The 24,725-nt window shown below is 34.8% G+C and overlaps 1 protein-coding gene across 2 annotated transcripts; it reads right to left on the bottom strand.

Annotated features, from left to right (window-relative positions):
- Positions 1–951: 951 nt before the first annotated feature.
- Positions 952–18,744, bottom strand: LOC142349937 (heat shock 70 kDa protein 12A-like). Of its 2 annotated transcripts, XR_012760855.1 has the most exons (5): positions 17,451–18,743; positions 6,681–7,066; positions 3,893–4,498; positions 1,292–1,506; positions 952–1,223 (listed from the first exon to the last, which is right to left on the bottom strand). XR_012760855.1 is itself a non-coding variant. In XM_075401794.1 (4 exons), the coding sequence occupies exons 1-4, from the start codon at positions 18,323–18,325 to the stop codon at positions 1,382–1,384; spliced, it is 1,992 nt and encodes a 663-aa protein (XP_075257909.1). In that variant the 5' UTR covers positions 18,326–18,744; the 3' UTR covers positions 952–1,381. The 2 variants fall into 2 exon arrangements, 1 of the variants encoding a protein (XP_075257909.1); XM_075401794.1 differs by having other exon boundaries at positions 952–1,506; positions 17,451–18,744.
- Between the last annotated feature and the right edge of the window lie 5,981 nt (positions 18,745–24,725).

Below are 24,725 nucleotides of genomic sequence, written 5' to 3'. Positions count from 1 at the left end.
TAGAGCAAAAAAATATCACGCCTCAAAAGCACTCGCTTTTTCGCTCCATTTCCTGTTTCGGCGTGACCAAAATCACTACTCCAGATTGACTTCAAAAATCATAAAAATGTGTTAACAGATCTTAAAAAGACAGCGCCCCAATACAATTCAAATTCTTTGAATTGTAAAAAACCAAGAGCACCGCAATATAGCTCCGCTCAGCTTACAGCTTCGCAGCTATAATAAAACGTGCGTATTTTGCTCGACAATAGCAGACAAATCTGATTTGCTGCGATTGACTTCTTAGATTTTAGATTTCCAAGTTACACTCTTGAAAAACAGTAGCTTTTAAGACTGAATTTTGCAACCTGTATTACTGTACTTATTTAATAAGCAACCAGCTGGTTTAAGGTTAAATTTACATTTGTAAATAAAATTGACAAAATATTGCACTAATGAATAGAGGAAACAGAAAAGAAAAACTACAACAAAATGAACGCAAAACCAAAGTATAAATAAAAATGAAAATCAAGAACGTTTTTGAGCCCCATGAGCGTTAATTAATTAAGCAATGTTCTCAAAAGAACACAATGATTTCATCAGTTTGATACTATTTCTTCGTATTATGTAATAATTACAATTAACCATATCTGATTAGAAATTACTCTGGAATAACCGTACGTTTAACCCTCACATCATAGCAAAGTATTTAGAGTGTATAAAACAATGGAAAGATGGTGACCTTTTGCAAACCAGGCAACAGCATAGATGTTGTCATTTTAAATTTGCCTTGACAATTTTCCGATATTTCAGCAGCATCTTTTACAAGAGAAAAAGACTATAGCAACGATATTACATAGAATCATTTTCTCAAAATAGCGAACATCTCAGTTGTTCACCCAATGTTACATATGGAAGACCAATATTTTTCAAGGATATCCTTTTTGATTACAATTGGTATATTACATGGATACGTCTGTTTACAAAAGGTCGGTGGAAATGGAAGATTTCTATTGGATAACTACTACGATAGAAGCGCTTTAATCTTAAAGATCTAATTACATCAATGCTTGTGGTGATATCCTGAATGATGTTGCTCTCACCACCTCACTTCACATTGTCATTCGCAAAATGCCCCTATTCGAATTAAATTGGGGATAAGAATTATTGTATTGCATGACCATGCACTGTATCTCGTTTCCTCTTGCATTCTCCAATTTGGTTTTGAAAGATTTTCTGTCAAGCTGAAACATTCGTCTTCCGAATTTTTAGCGTCCATCTCAAAGCAAAGTCATATCTAGAAATTCTTTACCTCTTCCCCTCCAGCGAATTATTTGCTTTTTCACTGATTTGATTTGGCTGATTCAATTCGACTGTTTCACATGGGAGGCGTAGAACCAAATCAGGAGAGGAAGTCAATGTCGGCTTTGATGAGTTTACCAGTGATGACGTCATATGCAGTCACTTTGATCTCAGTCTGTCCAAACTGCATCGTCAGCTGCAACTCTCTACGTCTCCGTGAGGAGCCTATACAACGACTATGCTCCAGTAAACATGAATGATGCTATCATGACATTTTATCACCAACGCCACTGAACTCACAAAAAAAATTCAGTCCTTGAAAAAAGGACTAATTGTGAGATGAGTTTTGAAAGATTTTTTTCACAAAATGATAGTTCACGGTTCAAAGTTCTAAGGTCACTCAGTAGTTACGCTTGGTTATTATATTCGTACAATAGCAATCCGAAAAAATCAATTTTGAAAAAGAAATTTAGAAAAATCAGTTTGCGCATTTCCGAAATAGCCACGCCATAGATTTAAAGGCCGCAGAATACAGATAGCAAAAGATACAGAATTGAGTTGGTGGAGTTATCGATGCCAACTTAATAAATTTTAAAGCAAGTCAAATACTTCCGTTAAAATTTAAATAACTGAATTATTTTGGTCACGATACTTTATTATTAACAGACTTCAAAATATGGCGGCTCATTTTTAAAATTAGAAGGATTTAGCGTAAGCTTAATCTGTTTTAAAAATCATTTAGAGCATGATGTAAGTCATTTGTGATTTAAAAACTAACACAATTCAGCTTAAAGCTCACTGCTAATTAGCGTCTGAAATGACCAGCATGTAAGGAGCGCCATGAAAAGATCAAAAAATCTCTTCAGGTTCGCCGCGTAAAAAGTGTAAATCAGAACGCTCGTCAGAGGTTGGAACAAAAACAAAAAACCACTGCAATATAGCTCAGCTCAGCTAATAGCTTTGCAGCTATTAAAAAAGACAGCGACATTTTCGAAATCTTCGGTTTAATAAGCAAAAAAAAAATTCGCATCTGTAACGGAAAAATCAAAAGTGAAATTATGCGACAAAGTCTTTTTCCAGGCTCTTTTACGAGTTTTTCATCTTGATTATTGATGTAAAAGTCGGTTTGTATTCGGTCAGCAATCGTTTAGTAAGAAAACTATTCTGCCTAAAACCAACTTTACCTAAATCGAAGTAAAAAAAAACATAGCAGGCCAAGTCCTGACCTACAATTCAAAGAATTTTCATCTACTAAACAAAAAATAGAATGGAATAGGAATTGACTGGGAAAACAATTTGGAAAAAATCAGATTAAAAAACGAAAAAACAGTAAAAATCAAAGTCAAATTGCCGCATGTGAATAAAAAAACCACTAGCGAGAGCGAATTTTTGTTCGAACACCTTTTTGTCACTATACTTTAAATTAGAGCGAAACAATTTCACGCCGCAAAACCACTCGCTTTTTCGCTCCACTTCCTGTTTCGGTTTGATCAAAATTATCACTCCAATTTGACTTCAAAAATGATGAAAATGTGAGAACAGATCTTAAAAAACAGCCAGAAGAATTCCAGACACGACTCGAGAATTTATTTCTTCACCAAAAAGCAGCCTGCCAAATAACTAGTTTCTGATGGAAGTCAGCATCAGAAAAGAGAAAACACTATCTTAATTGAAATAAAAGCAAACAAAAATTTAAATAGGTAATTTAAACAAAAAAAATATCAATCACGTTTTCGACTTGTGCAGGTACAAATACAATGGGAAAACAATATTCCAGCAACCGAGACAATATCATTGCTAACACAAATTTGGACGAGCCAAGATAAGGATAAGAACATGTGACTTTGAAATAATGCTAAAAAGGGTAAGATATCAAGAAAATATAGCAATTGTCAAAATTCAAAAAAAAAGAATTTGCTTTGATACAAAAAAACCTGTATTTATTCTTCAATAAAAACTGCCCACGATTAAATTCAGTAAAAAGTAAAGCAATGAAATACAATATTGGGCCAAAAATCGCTAAAATAGCCTTACAACCGGACAATTAGTTGAAAAACATTCAAAATAGCGCAAAACTCACATTAATTACTAAAAACCTTCGAAACACCATCAAAACAATATGAAAATTATTACTTAAATCTAAAATAACCTTTTAGACAAAAGAAACTTCAAAAAAGAAAACAGCTGGAAAAGCCGCACGTGAACAAAACAATTTGCTCGCTTAGTGAAAATTTTTTTCACACCCAAATTGCTCGCTCTGTTTGAAAAGAAGTCAGGAACAAAAGAACTACTCTTTTCTTCGCTCTTCGAATTTTTGCACTGAAACAACTTTTTTAAAGTTTATTCAATCCCTGAACTTCCGGTTTTCTTGCCCGCTCACTTAAAGAGTCTTACCCAAGTCTTAAAAAAGACAGCTCCCCAATAAGATTCAGATTCCTTGAATTGTAAAAAAAACAAAAATAGGAGCGCAACAATAGCCTGCTGAGAAGATAAGGGTGACTATTATTAAAGCATAACTGATACTCATCTTATTGGTCATTTTATAAACTAAGAGTGAGAGTAATTGGAGACAAAGACGACAATGGATGTGTAATTTCTCACAAATAATTACCTGCATTTGATCCTGATTTGACTGGAGACAGTCCTGTGAGATCTACTTTCATAGTGGCACACCGTCTAACGCCTTTATCTGTTATATACGTCACTGATTCGTTCTCAGACGCGTACACGTTGATTTCCATCACCTTCTGATTAGTTTTGGCAGGAGTGTAACTTCTGGTCACAATTTGACCCTGAGAAATGGCTTGGCCCGTTTTGACAAAGGGGTCGAATATATCAGTTACCCACTCCGTTCCATCTTTGCCCACAACCAGTTTCTTCCGATCGTGTTTCTCAGCTACAAATTTGTTCAACACACCAACACCATATGTCAGTTTAGGCCGTCTAATTTTAATTATATTCGGATCTAGGCCAAAATACACAGCACCCTTCAATACACAAAGGCTAGTTGATTCAGGAATTATGACTTGAATTCCTTTCGGCTCGTTCCAGTTGCGGACAGCTTGCTGCAAAACTGGCGACTCTGCAAACCCGCCAACTAAGAATATGAAATGTAGGTTGCCCACTGTGGATAGCACATTGTCGATAACTTTCTGGATCTCTGTGATGGTCGGATCAAAGAGGGCTCTAATTCCAGCAGGACTGATCCGCAACATTCCTATGATAAAAATCGAGCTAGGAGGCTGGACCAGCATATCAAGGTTTAGATCACTTTATGTATGGTCAAATCAAGAATAACTTGAGGAATTAACGTCACAAACAAGGTCAAACATTCACAATAATTACGATCAAAAACATCACCGAAGGCGGGGAAACTATCCAAATCTAGGTCCAAAATCATATACAATTTGAACTACTGAAATATGTCTTTAGTTCTGTTCCTTAATTATTACTCTTAACTCGTACTATTTTAAAGAACATAGCTGGCAGATTGCCAGAAAATATCCGCAATAGCTTCGTAGATCTTCAGTCTCAAAAAGATAGTAAAAAACAGACCAAATAAGAAACTTTTTAAAATTGCAGAGATGTGGTATTTTAAGATTACGTTTAACGTATTGCTGATTCTGTTAGCTGCCCTTAAATACCCAGTTAGAGTGACACACACTCATCTGACCCTATCTCTTAGATTTGAAGTAAAGAAAGGTCAATTTCAGAGTGAGGAAGTCATTTTTGAGAGTGAGGTAAGTCATGTGTGACCAAAAAATTTATCACACGAATGAACAAAAAAAACACTCTCCACCAACAGTGAAAAATGATGTCACGCACGCAATTCAGTTGAAGTTGCATGAACGAATGAAAAAAAGCATATTTGAAGTGGCGATTGCCACGTCATATGGTCATAACAAAACTCCTGTTCACGAAATAAAAAACAAACAGTAAAAAAGACAGACCAAAAAAATTCGTGTTTTCATTGAAGGCTGATCTGTTATATTTTGATTTAAAATCTTTATAAGTTATTGCTGCCTCTATTAGCTGATCTCAAATAACCTTCATTTAGAGTGACACACACCCATTTGACCTTATCTCTTTGAATTAAAGTAAATAAAAGTCAATTTCAAAGTGAGGAAGTCATTTTTGAGAGAGGTAAGTCAAGGGTGACCAAAAATTTAATCAAGCGCATGAACAAAAAAAACTCGCTCCACTAAGAGCGAAAAATGACGTCACACATGCAATTCAGTTGAAATTGCATGAAAGAATGAACAAAAAGTGGCTGTGACGTCATATGGTTGTAACAAAAATCATGACGACGAAATAAAAAAAAACCAATAGAAGGCCAATAATAGCCCCAGCTATCGCTGTGCGGCTATTAAAAACAAAAACGTAGAAACTTTAAAAAACTTTCATTGGCTAAACAAACAACTAGACCTGGAATGGACTATGACTGGATTGCGAAAACCATTAAGACAAAAATTGAAAAAAAAACAGTAAAAATTGAAGCAAAAATGCCGCATGTGAACAAAAAGCCACTAGTCAGAAAGCGAAATTTTGTTCACACACCATTTTCTGACTGGGGCGTAGGATATTAGGCGAAAGGAATTTTTCTGGCCAGTAGGCGAAAATTCTGAGCTAAGGTTTTGTGGAAATTAGGCGAATACCTATTAAGACACTTGAAGGATATATTGCAATATCCACTTGGTAATATATTGTAATCCAGTGACAGTAACAATTTACTTCGTACGAAAAGTTTAAAAAGTCATCAACAAATGGACATTAGTTTTCAAATTTTGATCATTTTTAAGATGTAGTCTAACGCCAAATCTCACAATTTTTCGTGCATTTTCTGCAGTAGTTCTAAATAATTTACATTAAAGGTATCGATAAGTATTTTAAACATTTTTTCCTTTTTATTTTTTTAAAGCAAAAGCGATGACACTGAGCACAGTAAAAGAGATGCAAAACATTGAAAGCAATGATAGTTTGCATGTAATTTAACAACTATTTTGCATGAAAGACCATGGTTAGGGACATTTGACAACTTTTTAACATCGAGTGGATTTTGAAGTAACTCTTAAGAGTTTTAATTAATGTTCGCCTAATTTCCACAAAACTTTATTTCAGGATTTTCGCCTAATGGCTAAGAAAAATTCGTTCGCCTAATTGAGTTTTCGCCTGTATCCCATCCCCCTTCTGACTACTTAAAAATCAGTATAAAAAGTTCCCGCCGCAAAACCACTCGCTTTTTCGCTTCACTTCCTGTTTCGGCGTGACCGAAATTATCGCTTCAATTTGACTTCAAAATTCATGAAAATGTGTTACAATTATTTGAATTGTAAAAAACCAAGAGAATGCCAATAATAGCCTCAGCTATCGCTTTGCGGCTATTAATAATCAGTTCCTACCTTCATGCGACCACCTTACATCTTTGGAATCAAACTTCTTAATGGCACTTTCCACAGACTGGTTTCTCACTCTTCTATAATAGTCGAAAAAGGAGAAGGGAATTGATACGTTTATGTTCATCTCCTTATTCGGCGAAGCACTTCGTTTTCTCGACTCAAAAGCCGTCAGAAGGTCGACCCAACCAGCAGGTCGCTTCAGTTTATACTGTTCAATAAATTCTGCGGTGAATATCTGTTTCAGCAAATTCTCAAATGCCAAGTCCACAGCTACGGATCCATAGGGACCTCCGGACGCTTTCATCAACTCCTTAAGACAGCCGGTATGTGTATCCATTTCGTGTACTGTAACATCAACTGTTCCTCCGCCACAGTCCAACACCACATACCTAGAATGAGTATTATAGAAAATAAGTTCAATGTCAGATTTGGCACTGAAGCGGGGATTGAGAACATTTGTAGAAGAAGGAAAACTTGCCATTATGTAAGAAATCAGAAACCTATTGAGGTTGAAAAAGCAGTACAGTCGACAGAGTAGATCTGTGATTGGAGGTGAAATTACAGTGCCACAACCTATCAACATTGAATACAATAGCTGAAGCGGATTTAATGAAACGCTCAACAATGTGTTGTCAAAATCTCGAGCTATCAATCGTTTCTCCAAATTATAGAGGGAGGAACACTTAGCTTAGCTTGTTTTTATTCAGTCAGTTTAAGCCAATCAATATAACTCAAGTAGAAGTAGCGAATGGCATCAATGGAAAGCTGGAAAGCGGCATCTAAATTGGAAGGTTTTCCCTATACCAAATTAAGTTATGGACGCTGGATGCCGTATCAGCTCTAGAACTTGGATCAGCTGTAGTTCAAAAATGTGCAACTTTAAGAAGAATAGCACTTTTTCGCTAAAAACTTTAGTTTGAACGATTCTTGATACTGAATAGCTGAAATAATCTGTTTATAAAAATTATATGATACTTCATTAGTTTTTTTCTGACTAACAGTTTGGTTATTTCGGTTTCTGCAGTCAGCCCTTTCAATTCTTTGCCATATCTCGATATTTCAAGAAAACATGTAGTCGTAAACCGCAAATATTTATTTAGTTTCCGTTTTTAACCACTGAAATATTGCCTGGCTTGGCTCCAGAGAGGGGATCCAAATTCTGAACAACTTATTCCCGACGAGGGCAGAGACTTATTTATTTTCATTAGCCTGTGTATCATTCAGATTCATTGTACTGCTTAAATTTTTTCAATAAAGAAAATTGTTGTACAGAAAGAGAGAAGATCGGAGCTTATGACATCATCAATTTCTTTTCAGAGAACAGAAATAACGTGAGTAACACGGCCATGGCTCAATGACTAAAACAAGGTGGAATAAAAATTTTAGACCAGAAATAACAATGTTAACGCGAAAACCAACAAGGCGGCGAGTTAATGTGCGTTCGCACATGATGTTCCGACCCGAGCTCATCTACATTTTTGACTTAATTGTCAATCAAATGAAGAGATAACAAAAACAGATGTTTGATTTTTTTAAAAAATGCTACATTTTAAGTTAATTAAACACACTAAATTCTGCCTCGATGAAATAGCAATCATAGGTTTCATTCATGTGACATCAATAACTCATCACAATAAGTCGTATGGCAAAGAAAAATACATCAAAACCACGAAAATTTTGAGAAAACCCATAGTATCAAAGTCAAAAAATTCAACAGCTTTCAACGGAAGGCATTTAATACGCCAAATTATGCCTAGATGATGTGACGACTCGGATGTTTGTCATTCAAAATTTATCAATAAGACATTACAACAAGTCATTGACTATGAAAACAACAACAAAAACAGGCAAAATCCAAAAGTTCGGTAGAAAATTGAGAAGTGTCGAAGCTATTTAAACCATAAGCTTTTTTCTCTTAAAACTTTTTCAACGATCCATTGAACGTCTTCACTAAGCCAATTGGAGCTATCAATATTAGGATAATGTAATACGATTTCAAAAGGAACCAAAATTACTAAAAAAAATCCAAAAATTATGAAAACTCGTGCACCGAAGTCAAAAAAACCAATAGTTAGAAGACAAAACCGCTAACTAGATAAATTGTTGCTGATGTAGAAACAAAGCGGTTCTGTCATTTCCGAGACTGACTTACAATCCACGAAAATAAGCTTAAGATTGATTTATGTTCAATAAAAAACAAAAATATATTTTTAAAGTCTTAACAAACTAACTCGAAAGCTTTCATAGGAATTCAATGAATACGCTCAGCTATGCCACGATGTGAATACAAGGATGTTTATGATGCCTAGGTAATCAATAAGACATCACAATATGTCTTATCACTATGAAAAAAAAACAACAAATAAAGGCAAAAACCAAAATTTCTTTAGAAAAATGGGAGAAGAAAGTGTTGAAGCCATTTAAACCATATTTTTTTCTCAGAAAGTTTTATCTATGATCCTTTGGACGTCTTCACTAAAGGAAGATGTAGCCATCAATATTAGGATGACGTGATAAGATTTCAAAATGAACCAATAAAACGAAATGTCCAAAAAAGTTTTAAAAAAATTTGAAATCTTGTGGCATTGAAGACGTATAACCAATAGTTATTTGATAAAGCCGCCAATGAGATTAACTTATGCTGCAGTGGTATGAAGGAGTTCAATCCTGTTTTTACTGAGACGAACTTACAGTTCACAAAAATAAATTTATGATTCACTAATTTTAAAAAAACTTTCAAAAATTTATTTTCAAAGTCTTAACAGCCATTAGCTGTCCACTCACAGCACTAGATAGGTTCACTTAATGCTCATGAGCAAATCTATTGCACCTTTAGTCAACAAGTTTATGTCATAGGATTTTAAAACTTTAGTAAAACCTCAAAAAATAAATCAAAATTTTATTTGAAATTACGAAATTTGAGATACGAGTCCAAAAAAAAAACATGAGCGATCCCTTCGAAACAAATTTTTTGTTCATTGGGCTTCATTTGATCGTAAAAGAGGTTTGTCATTAACGGAACTTCGATATTAAAAGTGTCTAGTAGTCTCTAGGTGACTTGAAAAAACAAAAAAATGCAAAATTTTCTTAAAAAAAAGAGCTCCCAAACCTAATTCCAATTTTTTTTATATATTAAACTTCCCTCTAAGACTAGAACTAGTCTTTATTATCTCCTTTCGTCTATTAAAAACCTAAAATTGATTTACTTTTTGGCGTGAAATCTAGTTTTGAATTAAATTTTTCGTAGAAAAAACGTTAATTCGAACGAAAATTACGGTAAAAGTGAACAAAAGTGAACAAAAGTGAACCAAATATCCAGTGTTCACATGAAACTTTAAACCTCGATAACTCCTCGAAAAAAAATCTTTTTAATTTCGAATTCTACGCTGGACGAGCTTTTTAATGATACCACGCACATTTCTCTGCGATGAATATATTGGTCGGCCAAAATTCACGGAACAAAAAAAAACCCATTTGAGTATATAGTTCCTCCCCCCCCCACAAGTGGGGTCGGAACAATTATCAGTATACTCTAAGGTACGTACTGTAGTAAGTCTTTAAACATCTTAGCACCCGGACGTTATTACCTGATCCCGTTTGTTTTAATCTCGGTTTCTCACTTTAATTGTATTACGCATTAATTTGCAGAATGAAAAATAAATGCAATTCAGTTGAAACTGAGTGAGGCAAAACAGAAATCAAACGTCAAAGTTGAGACTCAAATAAGAAGAAAAACGGGATCGGAGAAAACCCGCAAAAAGAAGAGCTCCTAAACATTAGCCTTTGAGAGGCTGACGGCGACTATTAAACTACTTTAAAAACTGCAAACATTTAGGAAACAAGTCTTCTCAAATTCAATATGACAGTTAGAAATGAATAGAAACGGTTGAATATATTACAATATAACTCATTACGGATCCAATGAGACCTATCATTATCAATACTACGTGATTGAACAATGAAAAACAAGAAAAGCTGGCAAAATTCACAAAAGCTGGCAAATTGCCTGATATTTTTTGAAAAAAATAGACCACCTTCTAAAGTCATGCCTGCAGCGAATCCAGAAAAAAGCAAAAACAGTGAAAATAGAGGTCAAATTGCCGCACGTGAACAAATATTCGCTCTTAAACCCAGAAATCTGATCGTACACCAATATCTCTCCACTTGAGAAACAGTTTGAAACAAAGTTGCGTCTTCAAAACTACTCCTCTCTTTTCGCTCCTTTAACTATTCCAGCGTGACTAAAATCATTACTCCAATCTGACTTCTCACGGACAAAAACTGTCAAAAAATGTGTCAACAGATGGAAAAAAATACAGCGTACCAATACAATTCAAAATTTTTTAATTGAAAAACAAAAAAGAAGGTCAATAATAGCTCCACTCAGCTATCACTATAGCAGCTATTAATAACCTAACCACAAAAACTCGAATTGTTGAATCAATCATTCAATAGTGAGATTGGCTCAATGAAAGAAGCGATGGTCAAGATCAACATTCGGTGCGTCAAAATATTTTCTCCGCGAATTGAAAACAGTACAATTTGATTGTTAGAGAGTTTCGAATCATTAAGTTTCAAATCAACAAGCGCAACATCCCACTTGATGACAAAAAACAATTCTATTACACAAAAAAACTTGATTTTAGATTGTTCTCAAGCGATATTCACTGCAGACAAGTATTCTTCAATAACATTCAAACTTCATCAAAAAACTAAATAGTTTGCATTTACAGCAGAAACACCTTGAAAACACATAGATGGATGTATCCACAAATAGCGCCTAAAATAAGATAAATGATATCTTGAGAACTCCCAACTTCTAATTCTAGTGTTTTCCGTAGACAATTTTAGTTAAAAGATGCCTCTTAATTAAAAAGAAAATAACTAGTCATTTCAAAAATTATGAAATCGTTTTCCCAACCATTTTAGTAAAATTGAGGGATATTAGTAAAAACAAACCTGACATGCTAAGCGCTGTGTTGAAAATTTCAAAGGCAAAAATCTCCTAAAATTTCAAAATAGCAAAATAAGGAAAAATTTTGACAACAAAACGGCCTCTTAAACAAAGGAAAACGAGTGCAACACATGCAAAAGTTGAGAAATTTAAATGCCAACAATTTTTTGAAAACGAACAAATTTTTCGAACCATATTTTAAAAATATTCTAATACTGATTGGCCTTTTAATGACTTTTAAATCCCCCAAAATTGCATTCATATAATGAATGTCTGCCCCCTCAAAGGTTCATCAGTTTTGCTGATCAGTGACTTCAATCTTACTAAAACTCTAAGAGCTGCAGAGAAGCGCACCTGTAAGAAGCTCAGTTCATTCCATCCTTGATAATATACGTCCAATCTATTGAGCTAAAGTCGATGAAGTCCGATCAATTAGGCTAAATAATGTCCAAGGAAGAAAACCTCTTAAAAAGACCCACAAGAACCAAAAAATGCTAAACTTTGTTTCAGAGCAATCAAACACTTTTTACCACTTTAAGTGCATACTAAAAATGATAAGTTATCCAGTTACCTTTCTATTGTAAAAAAACACACTTCATTAAAGCATACCAAGATTCCTATGTGCACTTTCATTAATGTAAGAGCATAAGGCATGACTAAAATGGTTCTCTGGGATGAAAAACACGTCTTCAGGAAAAGGTAACAGAATAATGAAGTGAAGTACACACATTATAACGCATTCTTAAATATTACTTATCAGAAAAAGCATTATCAGTAGTTCACTTCGGACAACAGTTAACTAGCCTGTGAACACTAAAATAGTAGCAGTTAAATGCCAACCTTTCTAAGATCATTGGCGAAAATAAATACGTCGTCTCACACATGACTTTTAAGTATTCTCGAAATTACATGCGTAAAACAAAATTGCGACGTACATAATAAAAATAATTAGTTTTGTGTCTATCAATAATGCAGGCAGCAATGGAGGCGAAAAAATTGGTTTTCTCACATGACGCATGAATTTACATGAAAATGGAAAATTAATAGGCTCTCTCTACTCTAATAACAAGCGATTTAAATCCAAACCAACTCGTTGCAGCAGGAAATTTGTAAAGTTCTTAAAAACTACTACTAAGAGCTTCCAGAAAATATGACCGAAACGTCAGACAAATTTAAGGTCAGCATAAAACGCAGTATTTGAAGCAATAAACAAGCTGCATAAATAACCAGATGAATTAACCACCCAGAATGTTTCGGTACTGATACTTTCTGTACACAAAGTTACATCAGAAAGATAGTGCCGAAACAATTAAATTAAGTAAAGAAATGTTTATTACAACCGAATAATAGAAACATATCTGGCCGATTGCCACAAAAAAGCTGCGATAACTTCGTAGATTTGCAGTATCAAAAGATAAAAAAGACCGATGAGAAAATTTAGTTTTTAGAAGTTGCTTTGATTTTGTTTTGATAAAGAATTTGTATTACTTATTGCTCTTTCTCTTGGCTGCCCACAAATAACCTTCATTTAGAGTCACAAACAAAACAGTTCACCTAGTCAATGAAAAAAAAGTTCATTTAAGTGAGGAAGTCATTTTTACGTGTGGCCAAACACTTTATCAAGCGAATGAACAAAAAACTAGCTCCGCTGAGAGTGAAACATGAAGTCAGGTACGAAATTCGGTAAAAATTGAGTGAATGAATGAAAGAACAAAAGCAGATTCGAAGTGATAGTGACGTCATATGGTCGTAACAAAAATCTTGACAATGACATAGGACAAAACATAGGACATGTCCTGCCCTACAATTCACAGAATATCTGTTGACTAAACAAATAACTAGACTCAGAACGGTCTATGAACGGACTGGAAAAATCATTTCGAAAAAGAAATCTGATAATCGAAAAAAAAACGAAAAATCAAAGTCAAACTGCCGCATGTGAACCAAAAACCGCAAACGAGACAGCGAAATTTTATTGAAAAACAATTCTTCCACAGTACCTTTTCTCCCTCTTTAAGCCACAAATCCCTTTGTTTTTCTGATCAATTTCCTGTCTCGGCGTGAACTAAATTAAATCATCACTTCAAAAACAATTTGACTTCAAAAATAATGAAAATGTGTACATAGCCGGAAAAAATCGAAGCAACTCGAAAAAAACTGGTAGCTGCCCAAATGATTCATGAGAAAAAAAGGTTAATGAAGTCAATTCATGAAAAAAGTAATTCATTAAAAAAATTTAAAATCTCAATAAATTCATAGTGAAATTTCTACATGTAAATAAAAAAAGCACCCCTAGCGAGAGAGTACTGAGTTTTGTTCAAACAACTTTTTCTCACTGGAGTTCAAAAATGGTGAAAAAATTTCACGCCACAAAACACTCGCTTTTCGCTCCACTCCCTGTTTCGGAGTAATCAAAATTGCTACTCCCTATTCGACTACAAAAAACATCAAAATGTGTGCAAACAAAATTTGCGCAAACAACGTGTGCACACAAAATTTGCGCCCCAATACAATTCAAACTCTTTGAATTGTGAAAACCAAGAGAGGTCAAATAATAGCTCGCTATCGCAGCTCTTAACGATTGACACTCCAAAAAATAAAAAAGAATGAAATTCGAAAACTTAATGATTTACACATTTAAACGACGAGGCTCAGTAATGTGAGTTTGGACATAATGTTCTGACCAAGCTCATCCACACTTTTGACATAATCGTCTACCAATTAAAGAGATAGAAAACTTCCAAAAACAATATATTCGTATAAATACCATCAAACATTACTTGAAACAAACAACTAAGAGATTTAGAACCTAGAGCCAATATACGCCAATGAGAGTTGTCATTAATGAGAATACGACAGGAGACAAACAGCAAAATCGAAACATAGCCGGCAGATTGCCGGAAAATAGCCGCGAGACGCTTGTGGCTTTACATGAATTGAAACAACTATAGAAATAAAATACAGATCGACCACCAGTCCTTTAATAGACCCCTAGTCCTTTTGGGTTAGCTTCGGCATATTTGTTAGCTTCGGTGTTGCACGTGCAATATATTTTTTTTTTGGGGGGGGGGGGGGGCACAAACGGAAAAGATCCCAAAATTAATATTTGAAATCATAAACTCGAGACTCTAATATTCAAGAATTAGGGCAAATGTTTGGCACTACTTAGATGCACACTATTGACCCTTAATAAGTAAATGTTCATAAAATTTAAAGTTTCATAAGTGAGCTCAAGTCATTTTTTGAGTGAGGTAAGTCATTGAAAAAGTCAATTCCAAGAAGTCACGTTAAGACGAAACAAAAATCTGTTAGACGAAGTACAAAAAAAAATTAGGAGCGCTATAATAGCCGCCTAGAATTGAGGACGCGGCTATTAATAACAGAAAAATTGAAAACGACCATTTTTTAAAGCACTTAAAAAACCAAAATAGCATCAGAAAAAACCCTCAATTTAACTAATCAACTTTATTTCATTAAAAGAATCAAACCTGTCGTTAATGAGATTAGGTAACACGTAGACAAAAGGAGCAAACAAGGCGAATTAAAATAATCGTTTTGAAATCATAACATGTTTTTCAAACAAAATATTATAAAGTCATGAAAACCATTAGCTATGAACTGAAAGCATTAAATAGGTTCCTTTGTACATCGATAAAAAAATCAACTCATTATCCGGAGTATGCCAGAGGAATTAAAAAACTATGGCAAATACAAGCAAAAATTAAACAATTAATTTATTTTGGGAAAAAACGGTGTCTAAGCCATTAAAAATGTAAGCTATGACTGAAGACATCAGATATGTCCAATTGCATCTTTCAAGGGTCATCTATTTCATATGTGACCGGTCAGTAATGTCTGGTGAAAACAAACATCTTAAAAACTAATAAAAACCATAAACTTTCAACAAAAATACACCAGATATTTTAACTTGTAACTCTTCAGTGAGTCATTTGGACCAGTAAAGACCTGTATTGGAACGAATAAATGCAGAACTCAAGATTTCAAACATTTACGCCAGAAGTGCAAAATGTTCGTTTGGCCTCATTTACACGTACATGGCATCTGTTAATGAACCTTGATTTTAAATGATTCTGGACTGAAGCAAAAACCAAGAAGACGAAAATAATTATTGAAGAGACAGCGGCCCAGAACAATCCGAATAACTTTTGGATAGAAAAATCCACGATTAATCCATGACTATCCTTGCTGTAGCTTCGCTTCCATTTTAAACACGTAATTGTTCCAAACGTAAGCAAAGATGAGTTGACAAAGTCAATATATAAAATGATACATTTTGGATACAAAATCGGGTTAAATAAACGAATAAATGTTGATTTTTAATTCCAGAACACTCATAGGAAACGTGCTATTTTTGATGCAAAAAGGCTGAAAGTAGGTTGGACCAAGCAGTTCAGCAATACTCCTTTGTCGTAAAAGTAAAACAGCACTACTTTGTCGTAGAGATTAAACAGCGCCATTTTCACCATTTTAACACCATTTTTGACAATTTCGACATATTGATAGCAAAATTGACAAAAACTCAAGCAAAAATAAGTAAAAAAAACGGAAATCAGTCAAATGTTCAAAATTTTTAGCCTAAAAAACTTCGTAAAAAAAAGATCAAAATCTTTTTATTATATATTCTACAGTACATGGCTTACTTTCTAATGATGTTTCTCACAACTCTCAACGATGAATACATGGATCGGCCAAAATTGACTAATTAAAAAAACAGTTGAGGTGGGTCGGAAAAAAATGAAACCCTGGTATGACCACAAAAAAAAGGCTAAGTGTCTAAGATGAATCGTTTTCAGCCATTCTTGTTCTTTCTGTTCTTTTCCTTCATTATTTGGTTTGCTTTTGTGTAAAAGTTAAGTTGGCGTCTCTAAGAAGTCGTGATCCATCCAGAAAAAGCCGTTAAAAAGTGATGTCACGGAAAAAGTGTGACAAGTCATTATCATCATGAAATTGAGACCAGAATAGATCAGAGCAATAAATTTTTATCGGATAACAGTTTTAAAATTCCGTTTTCTATTTGGTCACAGTAAAATGTTACAGTAAAAAAAATTCTTTCCGTAAAATTCACTATTTCAGTAATAAAATGGAGTCGGTTGGTGGATATTCTTGGTAAGCAAAAAAAAACAACTCGAAAAATTGATCCGAGAATTGAATGGAATTTTCAACTTCTTTTTGTAGCATCCAACGGGTTTCTTGTTACATTTTTTTTAGATATCACTAGTTTCGTCAAGCAGAAGAATAGATTTTTTAAAAAGTATTTTTGATCGTAGCTGACGAAACAATCATCTTGCTGTCCTATCATTGAAGAACCTTTTTCTAACATATTATAGAAGATTTACTACAACACACTAATTTAGACTATTTTTGATCACACGTTAGATTCTCACATTTTTAGTGTCGATTTGCAGTATAAAAGTGCAGAAAACGAGCTTCTCCAGAAATTTGATTCTTTGACAAAGTCAAGTTTCCAATACAAGTAAAAATATCAAAATAACAGCCTTACCATTACTTTTTTACGCTAAACTTCCATTTTTCAAAATGTTTAAGTGAATGCAATTATATTCAACATCCACATTTTCTTTGACTCTGGCAGTTTTTCAAAGAATTTGTCGGGAGCAGTTTCAAAGAACTATAAAAACCAATCAGCTTAAACCTACAAGAGAATAAAGCTTAAAAAAATCACAAGATCGTCTTTGACACTTAAAAAACAAACAGACACAAAGACTACGAACTTGGTATTATATTAAATGGATAGGCATTTAATATTTGTCAATGCAAACAAGCAAAAAAGTACAACAAACCTTGATCCATCGTCTAAACTGGCAGCAAGCTTCAGTCGCTCTGGAATATCAGCTACAACTTCACTAAAAGGATCTGGGGCAAGCTTACTGTGTCTGGGATTGGCAGCTAACTCTACCTTCCTTAGACGCCGGCAAAATATGGAGGCAGCCTCTGGCTCCAGCGCTATTAAAAGGCGATCTTCACTAGAGGAATCGGCAAGACCAGCTTCATAAGCTGCTTTCCTCATGAACTGTTTTGAAGATTCTTTCCAAATAGCTGGCACCGTAATAACCCACTTAACATCTTGCAATGTTATTTTGACAGTCGAAGACTGGTCGTTGAGCTCTTCCAAAACATGCTCTTTGAAAAACCTTAAAGCGTACGAGAAAACTTTGACAGCTGGCATTTCTTTGCCATTTAACGCTTTGATCATAGTCTCACTGTTGATTTCATTGACATGATACAGCATCATTTTGAATTTATCAAAATAGTGCCACTTTTTCGCCTCTTGCGGGTCCAAGTCGTGAAAATAATCTCGCGCAGCATAACCGAAAGAGTGGAATTTTCCATTCGCGTCAAGTAAAAGAATTGTGGGAGACTTCTGATTGACAACTCCAGGATCGCCACCCTCCCAACGTCTCATGATATGAATTGATGATGGATCTCTTATGAAACTGAACGCATATCCACTATAGGCAGTTCCGAAATCGATAGCCACGACTACAATGTACTTTTTGGTTTCTGGGTCGACACTGACTAATTGTTTGTCGTAAGGCTGTTCGTCTGCCTCTGGGTGGAAAGGGACGAAACCTAATGGCGATTCCATCAATTGTGAATCTCCGTGTAAAGACACGTTACCAAGGTGATTCGAAAGACTGTCCGGCCTCTCGACCATGATTACATACAATTTCAGTTGATTATTCAAGTTCAGCTGGGCTGATCTAAAAGCTATTTGAAGTCAAACCTTCTCAATTTACGAACTGTGCAAGAGTTTGAGTATAGCAATTGAATAATCTGAAAGCTTTGCCTTATCATTATAACCTGAAAATATGACTATTTACAAATTGAACAATGACCTTGAAGTTAACCATGCATTGCTGTCAGTCTCAGTTTTAGAATTCCTTCATATATCAAATTCCATGTTTATCAGTTAGAGTATCAACATCGTTAAGCAGTAAAGCGTAACATAATGGGCTCGTTTAGAAGGGAATAGACAACATAAAAAACGACATAATAGCACACGCAAACAATGCTAAGTACTAAATTGAAACTCTTCATTTCATCCCATCTACACTTTCTAGTTATTTAGTTTTTATTTAGGAAAATCCCTACACAATACCTACCAATTGTAGATAACTAAAATAACACGAAGATTTGCGCAATTAAAGACCGCAAATTTTCAAATGGCGACTATTGTTGAGTTCCGTCAGGAAAATACGTTCGACACAATCTCCTGATTTCAGCATATAAAGCATTTTGTACCTCCATGTAATAATAACATGGATACAGGGGCAAATCAACTGCATTTGGTTACCAAAGGACAAACAGAATTATTAATAAGACTCATGCGAGACACAGAATGTTCCAACATACGTCTCAAGTTTGTCAAAAACCTTTTACATCTGAGGGGGAAAACTTTTGAAAGCACAATTGTAATAGCATAACTCAAAAATTAGGAACATTCATTTTGATGAAATTTTCCCGATCTAAAACCACATGTATAGTAAATTATTTTGCAATTAAAACAGATTTTCACCAAACCAAAATTCAAGTAGAGCAATCAGCTGCAAAAAAAATAGTTTAAACAAACACAGAGCGTTAGTTAACAAACAAATTGTTACGATCACTTTACATAATAGCAGACAATTAAATGACTGGAAAATATCTTACTGCTTTCCATAACTATTCTGTACATTGGTGATTCAATCAACTATGGACCAATTTGCGAAATTGTGTTTTAACGTCAACCAAACATTGAAGATAGGTTGAGTGATGAAACGGATTACATTTTTCCCTAATGAAGGGATTTTCTCTGTTCTAATAGTCACAAATTTCCCATACGTAAATGCAGTACACAGTTTCGGCTGTTAGTTTGCAGTAATTTAGACAAAAAGTCTTGTAACTCAATTCCTTTCTGTTTTTACTATTTGAAATGAAAAGAAAAAAAATAGCTGGCAGATTGCCAGAAAATAGCCGCAATAGATTCGTAGATCGGTAGTCTAAAAAACAGTAAGAAAAGACAGACCAAAAAAATTTGTCTTTTCATTGAAGGCTGATCTGTTTTATTTTGATTAAAAATCTGTATAAGTTATTGCTGCCTCTATTAGCTGATCTCAAAAAACCTTCATTTAGAGTGACACACGCCCATTTGACCTTATATCTTTGAATTAAAGTAAATAAAAGTCAATTTCAAAGTGAGGAAGTCATTTTTGAGAGTGAGGTATGTCAAGTGTGACATGGTAAGTCAAAAGTCAAACGTGAAAACCGTGACATGTAAAATGAAAAACGTGATCATAAGGTAAAGCGAATTAAAAAAGGAGAGCGCCCAAACAATATCCGTTTGAGACGCTGACGGCGGCTATTAAACAATTCGCAACAAAAAAATTCTAAATGCGCCACTCTCTCAAAAACACTTTTCAAAGCCGATAAATCATTCACTCAACGCAGCGCATGATCAAATAACTTCTCTCGCTCAGAAAAAAATAGTTCACACGGCAATTTTACGCACTTTCGCTTTTAGGTCAAAACACCGTTTGAACAAATAGTAATTCCTGTAAAAAAAACCTTGAGAAAACCAAAACTCCTCTTCGAGTCGTAAAAAAGACAGCACCCCAATACAATTCAAATTCTTTGAATTGTAAAAACCAAGAGAAGGCCAAAAATAGCCCCAGCTATCGCTGTGCGGCTATCAAACAGACTTCCACAGAATGCAATGCTGTAGAATAACGGACTTCTGCAGAAATACCGGCATAATTTCAAACATAACAGTATGCATAACAGTAACAAATTTTCTAGTGATTAGAAAAGTAATAACAATCCTATGATTCCGAGGGAAAAAATGGAAGGTAGTGGAACACCTCAAGGCCAAAGTTTAGCGATGAAGCAAGCAAAAGTTTTTTATTTGAAAACAAGCGTAGTCATCCTTTTTGCCTCAGAGAAATTTCAAAAAGATTTTACTTTTCTTCATAGAAAAGAATCATTTAAATATCTGAAAACATCTTAAATATCCGTAATCTGCGTTCACAATGTTCCCACCCCCTTGAGCCTCATATTTTGAGAAATTTTTTGGACGAAATAAAGATAAGGTGAACAATTGGGACCTTAAAAAACACAAAAATATACTCCGCCGAAAAACGCGACCTTTTCTATCAATGAAAAAAAAACCAAAAGCAAAAAAATATATTTCTCAGATAGTGACTTAAAAACTTTTAAAATCAAAACTTTCTCTGAATCTCTAAAAAATGTTGACATTTTTTTTTCAGTCACTGCCATTAAAAAGTTCGGTTTGAAACGAAGAAACCATTTTCTGTCAGATTTACGCATTAGATATTTATGAAGAACATGCCTAAACAGCTGGCAAATTTCCAGAAAATCATGGCGATAATTGTGATTACCTAAAAAAACAACCTACGAAAAACAACCTGCTATTTCAACAAATTGCTATTTTTACAAACTACTATCTCAACAAACTGCTTTCTCAATCTCGTTTATAGAAGATACCATAAAAAATCCTCAATTAGATTCAGATGTCCTTTTTTGACTCAAATTCATTCTCAAAAGTCATTCTCAAATTTTTTGACTCAAAAGTCATTTCAGAGTGCGGATAGTCACTTTAGGAGCAAGGTAAGTTATTTGTGACCACAAAAAATATGTTCATGCGAATGATAAAAATCTCGCTCCAATGAGTGAAAAATGACCCCACACACAACTCAGTAAAAAAACTTGCATGAACAAATGATTGATTTGAAGTGAGCGTGACGTCACAGGTTTAAACGAACCTTACGGCCTATGGTAGACTTACATGCGTTCTTAAACTCGATAACAAACAGCTTTGAAAAAATTACGGAAATTTTGCTTTTTCAATAAAAACGCCTGTGAAAATCCACATTTAAACAACCCTTTGCAAAAAATATTCCAGGCTGCAAGAATTATACGTATCTTTTTATTTCGTCTGAGGTATCATCAGGTTATATGAAGAAAATTACAGAATTTCATGAGTTTCGCTTAAGTTTCCCCTACATTTTACTGAAAACTTTGGTAAATTACTACACCACTGTTTTTCTCCGATAATATAAAGGAGGGTCAAAAATGACAAAATTAAATAAAGCACCACAGCTTACAGTTCCTTCCCTCATAAAATGAGTTCGGAACACAAATTCCTGAGGGTTTGTATCTGTAGTAAGTATTCATCAATATGACAGCTATTAGATCTCGGCAATAACTTTCAGTAAATATCAAGCAAGAACAGGATCACGCAACGATGGATTGTGAGCAGCCGGATCCTATCACAACTGGCTTGCAACATACACCGGAGGCTCTCTTCCTTTTTAACAGATCAGTTGGACTCACAGGAGTAATTTTAGTAGCAGTACTAGGAGTAGTACACACATGCAAGAACAGCGGCAGGAGCGGAGATTTAGCTTCTTTCTCTCTCCAGTCAATTTTGGCAATAATACCCTGAATCAGCTTTGCTTTGTTTCCTAAACCAGTGTGATTGTTTGTGGGACCAAATGGTAAATTAATAACAATATTAATAGAAACTCCACCCTTGCCTATTCTGTGGGCATAATGAGCATAACAACACAATACACCACAATAGCTTATCTAAAAGGCAGTTATTAAATCTTTGAAGCATTATCGCACCGCGTTTCACGTTTGAGAATTCACCTCGAACAATAAATTCTTAATTCTTTGCAATCACAATTCCTAAATGCCGGACTTTTCGGCCTAAGTCCCCAAATCTGAGAGCACCAATCCCCGTAAGAGAAAGCGGCCTTTGTTCCCAATTGTATCTTACACTCAATTTGATTGGAGATTTATGAATGATGTAAATAATACAGCAACAATGACGTTTTAGCCCCGCCACACACAACACCGATTAGACTATGCGCAACAAACGCCAACAACCACCAGAAACATTTCTATTCAGCCTTTATTCTCTCGCCCCGGGGTGGGAGTTTCTGCAATAATTGAAAACAATTCCCCTATTTTTTCTATTATTTATGACAACAATCGTACTTATATTGCAATATTCAAAGTCACAATTCAGCTAAAATTGCATCGCGTGTCGTAAATACCTGGACCACAAAAATTTGGGAGAATTTTTCCCAATACGGCATTACTTTTGGTGCTTGCCTTTGTTTCTGTTGTTTGCTGGTTGGTTGTTGTTTGGTTGTTTATTTTATTTGTTTTTGTTTACGTGGTCAAGAGGGGGACGGGAAACACTTGAGGGGTGTTATAGAGTATCTAATTGAAAATCACAAGTCACATTTTTTATGCCAGTTTGCGAATATAGAAATACAATAATCGATTGTTTCGCTTTCAGGATTGAACAAAACGCTTAATGAATTATTAACTAATACTATATTATGGAGTGGATTTAGAAGGCAAGATTAGGCAACATTGGGCTATTATTGGGGAACAAAGGACCGAATAATTTAGTGGGAAAGGGGCTCTCAATTATTAATCCTCCTCATTTATGAACAACATCACACAAATATCAACAACAACAAAACGCACAACAGCCCTAACTGTGCAACAACTCGCCCCCGATTCATCACACAGCAAGAAGTCAGAACAGCACCCCCCCCCCCCCCATTTGTACTGGTGTTCAAAAACTATTTCAGTGTTGTTCCCAAGTCAAACAAAAGGATTGCTCCTTTGTCATATCGGAAGTCTCTTCCACTTTAGTTCACAAAAGGGGAGTTAAAGTAGTGAGTTGACAATACAAGTGTGTTTACTTTTTCACTACTTGACTTTTGTGCTTGCACAGTGAAGTGTAACAAATTGTAACTGTTTGGCATTGTGTCCCTCTCATCCATAAGTTATGAACACCTTTTGTCTCCCTCGTCACACGCACTGAACAAAGTCAAGTCCCCCTCACGTCACGTGATCATATTCTACTCACTACAACACTTATTGCATCTTCATTAATTCACTGTTTCAACTTGCCGAAATGGCAGAGAGAACAACTCTAACAGGAAATATAATACCACTTCGATAAATTTGAAATACCACCCGGGTCGCCATCTCTTGGTTGTTGTACAAGGATCATATATGACGTCATACAAATCTTAACCTATTACAATCCTATGTATTGAAGTTAACAACTATATAAAATTTAATATCATGGAGTTAGTCCGATAAACGCGGGGAAAAATTTGGTGTTAGGCGCTTCTAAGTTTTTTTACGAGCATAATTCCTACTATTGATCACTAAAACAGGCAACTAAATTATGGTCATAAGAATTACAACCCTAACTTGGTTTAATTACAACTAGGTTACAACCCTAACCCTAATTACAACTAGGTTTGGGTTTGATTTGTGCGCGTGAATACAGATTTGAATACATTCTTGACATCGTTGTTACGAATTACGTGCCGGCCAGTGAAAACAGAGTCATTCAAGTGTTCTAAACACACCTTCCAATCTTTTCTTCATGCTAGCATCCACTTATCTCAAAATTCAGCAACAACCCCCCCCCCCCCCCCCCCCCCGGGGGCAACACCAACTCACATAAGTGACTTGGATAATGAACCAGACTACCGTTAAATACCAAAAAATGCCAAATTAGTAGGCTTGAATGACGCGTCACTTTGTCGACATCTAAATACATACAATGAATAGAATAACAATTTAGCACATCGAACGATTTTCACTCTAAATATAGCTAAATACCCCAACAAAGATTTGCAAGTTTTACTTAACACAACTATGACAAAGTCGCAAATCTTGTACTTTAGCCATTTAAACTTGTCCTTTATCTTATAAGAATTCTATTCATTTCCTGTTAACTTTCAAACTAGAATATTACATCAAACTTTTTCATCCCTTAGCTCTACCTGAGTTTAATTGCGCGATCGTTCGTTTCTTGTGAATTCAAACAATATCTGCTAAATAAGACAGTTTCGCACTACTGATTATGTCATTGAAATCTTTTGATTAGCTCCATTTTCAATGTCACAGGCCGATGTCTGAAAACAAAGGTTGACAATAGAAAACAAATAAGGGTTCTTAAGTCAAACAAAGATTTTCAATTTACCTTTCATACACTCACACTTCACAAAATGCCGTAT

This window comes from Convolutriloba macropyga, chromosome 11 (assembly GCF_964194025.1).
Source record: "Convolutriloba macropyga chromosome 11, txConMacr16.3, whole genome shotgun sequence".
Lineage (NCBI taxonomy): Eukaryota > Metazoa > Xenacoelomorpha > Acoela > Convolutidae > Convolutriloba > Convolutriloba macropyga.
This window is presented reverse-complemented; position numbering and strand designations above follow the sequence as displayed.

Bases quoted from the DNA above. Each gene is read 5' to 3' on its own strand.
- LOC142349937 (XM_075401794.1), bottom strand. From the start codon at position 18,325: ATGGTCGAGAGGCCGGACAGTCTTTCGAATCACCTTGGTAACGTGTCT. The intron at 7,067-17,450 runs GTTTGTTGTACT...TACTCATTCTAG, and splicing joins AGTTTAGACGATGGATCAAG to GTATGTGGTGTTGGACTGTG. The intron at 1,507-3,892 runs GTAATTATTTGT...GTCGTTGTATAG, and splicing joins CAAATCAGGATCAAATGCAG to GCTCCTCACGGAGACGTAGA.